Source organism: Varanus komodoensis, unplaced genomic scaffold (assembly GCF_004798865.1).
Source record: "Varanus komodoensis strain SLA01 unplaced genomic scaffold, ASM479886v1 scaffold10, whole genome shotgun sequence".
Lineage (NCBI taxonomy): Eukaryota > Metazoa > Chordata > Lepidosauria > Squamata > Varanidae > Varanus > Varanus komodoensis.
The window spans coordinates 34,403,016-34,414,542 of record NW_025335269.1 but is presented as its reverse complement, the minus strand read 5'-3'; the positions used below and the strand labels follow the sequence as shown (position 1 = coordinate 34,414,542).

The 11,527-nt window shown below is 41.3% G+C and overlaps 1 protein-coding gene across 1 annotated transcript in view; it reads left to right on the top strand.

Moving 5' to 3' along the window:
* Positions 1–1,971: 1,971 nt before the first annotated feature.
* DCDC2C (doublecortin domain containing 2C) overlaps positions 1,972–11,527 on the top strand; it is a 53,385-nt gene continuing 43,829 nt past the window's right edge. The window contains exons 1-4 of the mRNA XM_044419156.1: positions 1,972–2,270; positions 5,909–5,960; positions 7,118–7,194; positions 10,942–11,073. Of these exons, the coding sequence (XP_044275091.1) occupies positions 1,972–2,270; positions 5,909–5,960; positions 7,118–7,194; positions 10,942–11,073 (560 nt within the window). The remainder of the gene's footprint in view (positions 2,271–5,908; positions 5,961–7,117; positions 7,195–10,941; positions 11,074–11,527) is intronic.

The following is an 11,527-nucleotide window of genomic DNA, read 5'->3' as shown; positions in this document are numbered from 1 at the left end:
GGGAGAATCCTTCCGCATGTGACTCTTCCTAACTTATCTTCTATAATATTAAAGCTAAATCAAGTGTGAGAAAACTAATTGGACACCATGATCACGTCCCTTTATAGCATTTTTTAAAGAAAGCCCTCTGACAGTTAATAATCCTCTTATACGAATAAATGAATCAATTTAGTGAGAATAAGCAGATCTAACTTTGTGTCTGTGGATGTGAGTCTGGAAAAAATGTATTAACTGCTCCTTGGAAAAGAACCAAGTGTTACATGGACTAATTAAAATAATGCATGATTTTGAACACTAGCAGTCCTCTATTTGAAGGGCTCTTGGAAGACAGTCCTTTTTTTTACTTGAAGGTGTCCTCTAAGTTGAAGGGCTCTCTCATGGAGTCCAAGTCTTGTTTCAAGATAAGGAGCTGTAAAGCAGAGCAGGGTGAGGCCTAGTCCTAGTTCCGCAACAATCAGCATTCGAACAGCAGGCGCGCAGGTACTGTATTTGCTATTTTCACTTCTCTGCTATGGTATTGTATTTCTGTTAACGTTTGAAAATATGCGATTTCAGAATGTGCACCTATGCATATACATGGACACACACAAATCTTTTTCTCCTTATTGTGCTGCCCAAGTGGTCATCCTGCAGGACAGCCCATAATATTTTGAGGTAGGGCGATTCTACGATAGAACACATTTTATTTTAATTGGAAGCACCGTTTGATTGTTGCTCTATTGCAAGTTCAGCAGAGAACATTTTAAAAATCTAAAGGATTCTGTTATTTGCAATATGAAACAGCACTGAGTTAATCATTTGATACATTTCACTCTTTTCGAAAAGTTTGGTTTTCCTCTTCAATCTCTGGCTTCCTATTAATTGGAAGATTGCTCTGATCCCGCATACCAGAAAGACTGCAGAACAAGAGCAGGATAGGGCGAACATCTTCGCTAGGGTCTTCTCATGTGCACTTTATGTTGCAAGCATGAGAGATTTGGCTCAGCAGGCTAATATCGCCAGTGTATAACTATAAAGTGAAGCCCTTCCCGTTCTTCCCCGAAGGCGAGAAGCACAGTCCGCTTTTGTTTGCAGAAACGCAGCACATGCAACGAGCACGAAGCGCTGCTCCTGCGCTGAGCCGAGCAATGTGCGAAGAAAAGCGGCGGGAAAAGGTGGGCGCTCCGCTGGGGAGGAGCGGGAGAAAGAGAAAGCGGAGCCGTGGCGCTACTTGAGGCAGCAGCCACCAGCCAGAAGTGCTGCTGAGCGACTTTTTCCCCCCTTTAAATAATAACTTTGCGATTTGAAAAGTGTCAGAGAGAGAAGCTTCGGTAGCTTCCGGTTAATGGAGATGGAACTTGGGAGTCTGGGCCGGTCGTGCTACCTGTTAGCCACTCCTCTGCTAAAGGATGGCGCTGCGGAGCACGCCGTCGATGCTGCAAAGGGGGAAGCCACCGCCGTGGAACTAAGGGGCGAAATCCAACATCAGAGCAGGTCCATCGACATGAATAGGGCTTCCGCCTCCTTGAGCCCCACCCGCGCCGATGGGTCTAAGGCTAAGTAGGGTTGATGTTGAGCTGCACCCTCCTTTCCAAGCCTCGGGATTGCGCGCAGCCCCGCTTCGCCTTGCTTAATCCGTCTCCAGGGCAGCGGCCTTGCGCACCCGCACCCTGCAGAGAGCCGTTTTATTTGCTGCGGACGGTGAGTCACAATCCGCCCCCTTCAGGTGACGTCCAGCCCTCTGGGGGGCCCAAGGCTAAGTCGGGAGAGGCACAGCTGCCCCTCGGAAGCCTTAGGGGTGGGGCCAGTGGGGGGGTGCCCGCTGTGGTGACACTATGGAGTAGGAGGCTGGAGAAGCAGGTCTACCATCCGAGCAGGAGGCGGTCTGGCAGGCTCTGAAGCCGGTTCATTTTGCGCCTCTCTTTTGGATGCACTGTCGGGTCGTCTCTCCTGCCCCTTCCCCGTCCCTTTGTCTAAGCTGGTGGGTTCGGCATGGGGGGAGCCACGCGGCCGCGTGCTGCTTACAGCCTGACAGATGCAACTCCTGCCCGGACCATTTGGGTGTACCGGAATGGGGACCCCTACTATTTGGGGAGGAAGTTTATCATCAATCATCGCTATGTGCCCAACTTTGAAGCCTTCATGATACAGCTGAATGAAGGTGTGCCGACACCTTTTGGAGTGAGGAATCTATACACGCCCCGATATGGGCATTCCGTTATGGACCTTCCTGATTTGGAGCAGGGAGGCAGATACGTGGCTGCTGGCAGGGAAAAGTTTAGGAAACTGAAGTAAGTAGCAATTTACAGAGGGGTAGAATGTTAGCCTGTTGTGGCAAAACAAGGAAGAATCTTCTGACCCCTGAACAACAGACATTTTAATAGTGTATACTTTTGTGGACTCTGTCCACTTCATCCAATGGAAGGTTGCGTACATTGAACAAATGCAGTCAAGAGGAACTTGGGTGACAAAAATCTTGTCCAGTGTATCCAAATTGTGCAAAAATGTCCTAAAAATAGATGGTTTTTGTAAGTAAAACTTTACAAGATCCTTTTGGAACAAGATTCTTCCATGTATTCGTCAGGATGAAGTTGCTGTATAACATACAGATGCCTTTGGGACTTGGCACCTTAGTGCACAAACTGGTAAATAGTACTAGAAAATTAAAGCTTTTGTGTATCCTCTGGTACCTTTATTGACCTTTCATTTCTGGTCCACCAGGAGGAAAGTATAGGATCAGCATGGCTTGCTGAGACTGGAAAGCACTGAATGAAGTCATTCAAGGCTTGCCTAGGTAGAAGAGCACCAAATAGATAAGATGATGTGAGCCGCCCCGAGGCTTTGGCGAATGGGGCGGCATAAAAATGTTTTAATTAATAAATAAATGAATGAATGAATGAATGGTTGGAGATTCTTTCACAAGAAATTATTCTTATTTTGTGTCCAGCCTATTCTACTGGTGCATCTTCATTCCAAAGTGAACCTTTAGAGGTATTGACAGTCCTGCTTCCTCCTTTTGTCTTTCTTTATTTCTCCATCTTCCTCTGGATTTTTCTAGTTGCTTAAATGGATCTAAGAAATATGGAAATTGGCCTTGTGTTTCTTTCTCCTTTTTTCTTGAATAAGAAGGGAGCACACCGGAAACTCAGAAGGGCGTGCAAAGAAGAAATACTTCCCATTTTGTCTTTTTCCGCTTAAGCTGAGAAATAGTCTGGGAAGAGAGCTACAAAGGGGTGTGGCCAATTGCCCCTTTATTTATGTATTTATTTATTTAAAACATTTGTATGCCGCCCAATTGTGCGACAGCACCTCTGGGTAACTCACAGTTACAAGATAAAAACACAGTAAAAACACAATTAAAACCAAAAACACATTAAAAATAAAATAATAAGATACAAGCAGAAAATACAAAACAAAGGTTTTATGGCATTAGTTATTAAAATATTTTTGAAAAGGAAGGTTTTTGCCTGGTGCCAAAAAGAAAGTAAGGAAGGTGCCAGAGGAATCTCCTTGGGGAGAGCATTCTAAATATTGGGAGCAGCTGCAGACAAGGCCCTCCTCCTTAAGGGATGGCTCACACAGAAGGGACCCCTGTGTAGATCTCAAAGGCTGGGTAGGCATGTGTAGGCACTCCCTAAGATAACTGAGCCCTAAGCTGTTTAGGGCTGTATATGTCAACACAAACACCTTGAATTGGGCCTGGGGCCCAATTGGTAACCAGTGAAGATCTTTCACAGCTCTTTTGTCCACAGCTCCCTTGCCTCTGAACCATTATATGGCAAATGGGGAGCAGAATCGCAAGGAGGCAGTAGTTTGCCCATATAAAGAGTTAGCTGTGACTGGTCTGGCAGTCACTTGGCCAATGGCAAAAACTGCTTGTTGAGCAGAGACATATTTATGTAAGTTTCCAGTGACTGCTTATGTTTATTGCAAAAGTTTGAGGATGCCAATGTTTAATTTGTGATAACTTGCCCATGGTTATCTCAAGGTGGTAACGTATTGATTATTATTTTTTTATAGAATCAGAGAGTAGGAAATAACCTCGAAGGTTATTTAATTAACTAATATGGTTGCCAAGGTTCTTCCTCACAGTCCTGTGCTAATTTACTTGTAGTTAAATATCTCCAAGATCAGTAGGACTTAGTCCCAAATACCTGGGCATAGGGCTGTAACTTTAGTGAACTAGTACATGTTAGAGCTTACTAGAGCAGATGAAAGATGGCCTCATTTTGAATGCATACTTAAACCATGGCATCTTGGAACAGCATTGATGAAGAATGCAGACATGTTTAAGAATACTCCAGCAAATAGGGAAAAATTGTTTGTATGTGTTTTAGAAATAACAGTTGATAGCTTAAAAGTGCTACTTTAGCACAGGAACAATGACATTCTGATTTTGTACAGGGGATTTTTTAAAAAGTAAATCGAAATAAGAAGAGTTGACTTGTGGATATCTTGGGTCCATATCACATTACAAAGAAATGCTATATAATGTACCAGGGTTGGGCCATACTGAGGCTTGAGCTCTTTGAGTTTATTTTGCAGTTTGCCACCTGTGGGCACCCACTTGCTGCTTGCCACCAAGAGGCACTGCCTGCGGGCAACCACTTGCAGCTCCCAAACACCTGGCATTTACCATATGTGGCTTTTCGGTTGAGCAATTCTTGTCACCCCGGTAATGTACAGGCAGTCCTCGTATTACAAGAAGAAGTCTAGAAACCAGAAGTTGGAATAAGAGGGAAGTTTTGGATTGGTAATTAGTTACAGAATTAACAAGGGTTTTTTGGCAGAACCAAACTTGTTTGAACAGAGATTTGTTTGAATCCACTTACGTCCATATACCTGGAACTTGAGGGTTGTCTCTATGACTAGCCACAAGTTTCTGTGAGCAGCATATTTATCAATAATATTCATGACTGTAAGCAAACATCCAGTTCATTTTTCACAGTTCTTTTTAAAATAGTAATTCAGAAATAATTTTCAATACAATTATGCCTTCTAACTAACAAATAGCTAATCAAGTAAGGCAATATCACTGAGTAACTTGTTGTTTTTGTATCAAGAAGCTGGAATTAGTATGCCAATCATTAAATTCATCTGCTTAGATGGCTTTTGATAGGCTGAGATAATATTATGTTAATTAAATAATTCACCGTTTATAATAGTTGTTTTAATTGATCTGTGATTTCTGCTTGTGCATCAGAATTACTAATAGTGCATGCCTCTTTGGAAATACTTAAAGAGCTGATTGTAGCTCTTGCTGTATCAAATGAATTATTATTCATTTCTTTTCATGTTTGAGGCAGAGAACATAAAATCCCATTTCCTTGCTCGTCAGAGAGTTCAGTACATTTGGAGTAAATATGAAATGAGTAAGTCTTGTTGTAGGTTACTGGCACTGACAAAGCCGCAGAGTTGAAAATGATGAAGTAGAATGTACATTTAAAACAAGCAGAAGGATTGTGATCTAAACTATATTTATTTGTGCAGTAAGGTACTGTGACTTTATCACATCCTTTATTATTGTTGGTTCTTAAGGATTTTCTGTGAAATAGCCATATGTGAAAAATCTGAATGGTATTAAGTGTGGACTTTAGTAGATGAATTTATTTTATAAAATAAACGTTCAGTTTCTGTGTAGCTGATGGAAACACCAAATGGGCTTGTACTGACTTTCATGTCTGCCTTCATCTCTTACCCCAAGTCTTCAAAACCAGTAGCACTTCTGTGGTCAGATGTCTGTACCTGTTGTTGCAGTAGTCTCCGCTCTGTGTTGGTTTGGATTGAATAAGAGAATCTGTACACTCTTGGCTCCCACGCAATAGGGAACTGTTGCACGGTTCGATATGCTGTTTTAGACTAAAATGTTTAACTAAGTTTAAAAGGTGTTGAATTAAAATGGTTTAATCTAATTATATTTTTCCTTCAGTTACTACAACATAGGGGCAAAGAGACCTCAAAGAAAGAAGAAGGATGAAGTGGTGAGTAATCAGTACCATTTTCAGTAATTGGCAGGAGGAAACAGTTGCTTAGTTTTATCAGCCTTTCATTTATCAAGCTAATTTGAAAAGACAAGTTCAAGGCACGTTTGACATTACATTACTTCCAATTTTTACAAAGTTTAGCCATCCTGAATTTATCAAAATGTTTTGTATGTTATATACAACCATGATGGTTCTCCAGGCTTTGTTGGACTCAGTTACAGCCTGCATGAGCAACGGGCAGGTACGGGAGTTGTACTCTGATTAAATGAGAAGAGGCATGCTCCCTTTTATGTGCAGACTTCAGCCTTGCTGGATCTATTCTGTTTCTAACTAGAGCCCTGCAGACTGCAACTTGCTACAAAAGGCATACATTTAGGGCGTCCCATACTCAGAGACTTCTGAGATTCCTATGCCCGGCTGAGCTGAAGCTGGGCGGATGGGAGGTGTGGTCTCTAGTCTCCTATATTTTAACCAGAGGGGCTTTTCTAATTGCCTAGAAGGCTGCCTTCACTTCAAAGCAGCTCATTCCCCATGGAATTCTTAAGAGCTAGGCCACCCCAAGGTGGAAAGCAGTTTTCCACGTTGTTAGCAGCAGCTGAAGGACCGTGACTCTGGCAAAGCACAGGTTAACCCCCCCCCCCAAGCTGCTATTTTCCTGCAAGGCAAAATGTACAGGTGTTCACATGATCCCATAAGTTTACATGAAAGAGAAAGCGGCTGCTTCTGGGAGATTTTAATCAAGAAAGCACCATGGGGACAAGTCTTAACCTCTTCATGTTGCCAGAGCTGTAGTTCCCAGTCTGAATCTCCCCCTTTCCCAGCAGCTGCTATTAACATGTACACAATTCACAAGTACACAATTTAACTTGTGGATTTTCCACATTTAGCTCTGAAGGAGGACATTTCATAGTTCTGACTGACACTCTTTTGGCAGATTTAGCCTTGCTAGTAGTTGTGACAGTATCTTAGGAAGCAGAAGGAGAGATGAATTTGACCTATAGGATTCTGGTAGATTTTTCCAAATTCAACACTTCTGTTGGACTTCTGAATGAGTACAGAAACATGGATAAATTATTTTATCTTATAAATCCTGCCACTTTAAGGATGAGTTCATTTAAAAAAAAATTGTATAATCTGTGTTGCTGCTTTTTCAGATTCGACCAGTGGTCCACAGTAATATAAAAGTACCTTCCAAATGGCAATCGTCCTATAATAAGCCTCGAAATATTAAGTAAGTGTATGGTTTTAAAACTTTTAACACCTGTATAAATTATTAACAAAGCTTCAGTTATAATCTATGTCTAGTTGAAAAAGAAAACTGTAAAGATGATTCTAGTGTTTATTTGGGTCTGGTGGGATTTGAGTTCCAGTCCCTGCTCAACTGTGAATTGTACTTGATGATGTTGGAGCAGTCATTTCTCTCAACCTTCTAGGATTGCTGTGGGGAGAGGGAAAGAAAACCATGCCTGCTTCCCTGAGCTCCAGAGGAAGCTCTGGATAAACATAAGTACAAAAAATGGTTTCCTTGTGTATGAGAAGTGCAAGTTTAAGTCTTTAGTTCCTTTGTAAGGAAGTGTCATGGATCTTGCATGGGTAACTGAGGTTGAGCTTAGAGACCAATGATACTTTTGGCAGAATATTAGAAAGGAAACTTTGAATCAAGGCTTGCATGGTGTTTTGTATTTTAAGCTTCAAACTACTTCTATTTATTCTGCTTTCTTGGACTTATATAAGCAAGGATCACATACATAATAGTGCTAGTTAACCCTGACATAAATCTTAGATTGTCAAAGTTCTGAGATGCATAAAGAAACAAAGGGCAGTGATAGTGGTGTTTTAAAGATTTGGTTATTTATTTATTATTTCAATTTATGTGCTGCTTCATTACCCCCCACTTGGACTGTCTGAGCAGTTCACAAACAAAACCACATAATTTTTTTAAAAAAAACACTGGAGCTTTAACAAAGCATACCAAAGCATATCAAAGCATAATTCAATAAATTAAAACAATTACACAAAATTTTAAACAACTTAAAATTAAAATAAAACTATTAAAATAGGGTCAACATTGCCGCTAAAATCAAAATTGCCAAAGAAAAGAGATGACTTCCCCTGGTGCCAAAATGATAATGATGGTGTCAGTCACATCTCTCTGGAGTGTGGGAATTCATTGCTGGGTCATGCTGTACTCACGTACCACACGAAGACCAAGAGTATTGTAATTTACCTATGTAACCATATAAGGCTTGTAACCATATAAGGCTTGTAACCATATAAGGCTTGTAACCTAAGCATTAAGGTGTTGGCTGCTTGTGTACGATGGCTAATTGGCTGTATTCAAATGCCTAGGTAAAAAGTGTGAAGTAATAAAAGCAGATGCCGGTGGTGAGGGGGGAAAAGAGAGCAAGAAGAGAGAAGAAAAAACCTTGGGGGAAGAAGTTTTTGCTGTTCTCCCCCTGCAACTAAACCGAGCATGCTTTGTAACTGATTTCTGGACTGCAGTCTTTTTTTCTTTCTTTAAACTTTCTCGCGCCGCTTGCCGAGGTTGACTGGCTGGCCCAGCCAACCCGCCACACTGGAGAGCCTATTTTAGATATGGGGCACGACCCATGGAGAAGACTCTTCTTTTAGATGCCATCCCCCTCCCCTCCCTGGCAGATGGTTCCTTGGGAAGGACCTCCTGGCTGATCCCAGCATATGTGTAGGGACATATGGGAGAAAGAAATTTTTTAGGTACCCAGGGCGCAAGCTATTTAGGGCTTTATATGTAAGCATAAGCACTTTAAATTGGGCCCAGACTTTCACTGGTAGCCTGTATATATGGTAAAATACTGGTGTAATATGGGCCAATGAACTGGTACTTGTTAAAAGTTTCATGGCCCTGTTTTAAACCAGTTGGAGCATCCCAACCGCCTTGAAAGGTGGCCCGCACGTAGATCGCATTGCAGTAGTCCAACTGGGATACCAGGGCATGTGTGACTGTGGCTAGGCTTTGTCCATCCAGATACGGCCGTAGTGGATAAACTGGCCGCAGGTGAAGGAAGATGCTCCTGGTCACCAAAGTCTTCTTGGGACTCAAGTGAGAGTTTTGAATCTAGGAGCCCCCCAAGCTGTGAACCCAGTCCTTTAGGGGAACACGGGCTAGGGGGTCATTAGCTGGAAAGAACAATAAGAACCATCCTTGCATGTTTTATATTTATTATTGCTGCCATATATTTTATAAAGATTTTCATTTCAATGTAGGATTCACTTTTGATAGCTGTGTACCAAAAGTTCCACTAGGTGGCTCCAAATATCCTCTGAAAACAGCCTTCATTGCTTTACAAGTTTGCAGTAAAAAAAAAAAGCCAGACATAAATATTTGGCTTGAGACCAGACTTGTATGATACATCTAAGTGGTTTATGAGTAATTTCGGGTGTGTTACTATACTAGGAATGATATTTAAATGTTTTTCCTAGCGAACATTGCACTTCAAGTCTACTCTTGCTGCAAATAGTTCTATTGATTCCCTGTGGTGCATGGATAGTGTAGGATGTGAAAGCAGGAAGCTTGCTAGCATTAAGTATAAATAGCTGGATCTTCCAGCATTTTTATACCCTGCTGTAGTAATATTCTTCCCAACCGTCCAATAGGTCAACTATATTGTTCCGTTTTTAATGTGAAGGAATATTTCACATTATTTTTGCCTAAGAAAGTAAAACAGCTAAAGGCACAATCCTATGTATGGTTAGACAGAAAAAGTCCTGCTCTTCCCAGCATGCCCCAGCCAGTCAGTGCTCAGAAAAATTGTTTTCAGCATGTCTTGTTACTTTACTGCATATGTTGGCACTTCATTTCATAGACAATGCCCCTTCATGCATGCGTAACATGACAAAAAATGTAGAGGTGTGTGGTCCTGCACAAGCTGGTTTTCAATTTATCCGTGGGTTTTTTTTTTTTTTTTTTTTTTTTATAGTAAGGCTTTTGCAGCCAGCCTTACTTATTCAACAGTAAGTCCTCCTGGTTTCATTTTGTCGTGAACTGGGGTCCACCTCCTGCATAAACACGCTGCTCTGGAACTTCTTTTTCTAATAGACTTTATTGCTACATACCTCTGAGTTTCAGCCAGAGTAAAATGTTGAGCCCTCTTTAATATCAATCATTCCCTTGTGTTTTATACTCCTTCGGTGTCTTGCTCCAAGTAGCAGGATGATGTGAAATAGTTCATCCAGTGGAACCTCCTGCCAGTGCTGGCTCCTAGTGACCAGCACCATCTCTTCAGGAGGAGGAGCTTCTACGTCTGACACACTACTGAGCTCTCTCTTCCACTCCCCTGCTGTGTGATATGTCCAACCTCTGGCTCCAAGTCCTTCCCATGGATTGGTAGACCAGGGCTCCCATCAGCCCAAACTGTCAACATCTCCTCCTGTTCTGTCTTTTTATTCCTACAGGTAGCTCAATCCAGGATTCCCTCAGACTGAACTGCCAGCTCCTCTGTGTATCTTCTCAGTCATTCCCTGACCTTGGTCTACTGCTTGGCCATGCTGAGATTTCACAACAATCTCCTCCCCTCTATCTGAGTTTGAGTTTTCATTGAAACAGGCAGCTGCCTATACATGCGCAGCTACCTTAGCACGGTGCACACACACAACACATTTTGACTTAACTTCCAGGGCGGTTTACTTAAGATTGCAGCAATAGTCCTGTTGTGGTTCCATGTCTCCTTGAAAGAAAGAAATTGAAATTTCGATAGTGATATCTGTCTTGGGTTCTGCAACTGGAAGCATTTCATTTTTGATTCCCCATCATGTCAGATGGCAGTATTTAAAAATGTATAATACTATCTGATGAGTTTCAGTATTTTACCAAATCGGTTAAGATTTAAAGTCTTAAGTTGGATCCTAAATGAAACATCTTCTTGCCATTCTGATTTTCACATACATTCTTTTGAATAATGTTCCTTACTGAAAAACACTTTTTTGTGCATTCTTTTCATAGCGTTTTCACAAATGGAGAAATGTTGATACCACCTATTAAAATTCTTATACCCAAGTTTACATTGAAAAGCTGGAACAGTGTTCTGGGACTGATAAATGAAAAAGTATGTCCTCGTTCTGGGGGCATTCATAGGTAAGCCATGCATCTAGTAATATAATCCATCTACCAAAGGAGAGTGATTTTGTTACTCTAAATGCTTGCTCTTTCTGAAAGTGTTGTGTTAATAGTCTTAATATTTAATGTGTATATAGAAAGCAACTCCTTGCCAGTTGTGGAAATACTTCTAAGGAGAGTTTCTTTTTAGTGTGATTAATGTCCAGTTGTATGGTTTACAGTGACTGGTACTATTAAATTCAACAAAAATGAAAGTGATGAATTACCAAGAAGTCCAACACAGCCATGCTTGACTCCAAAAGAGGAAAATTCTAAGAAAAATGAGGGAACAAGTAAAAAACAAGTTGAAAAGTGAAGTCATCAGTATACAGTTTCTCTAGAAATCATGGGAATTACTTTAAAGCACAATATTAAAAGCCCAGCTAGAATGTATACTACAGATCAGGAACCATGCTACCAAGTCTGTTCTGTT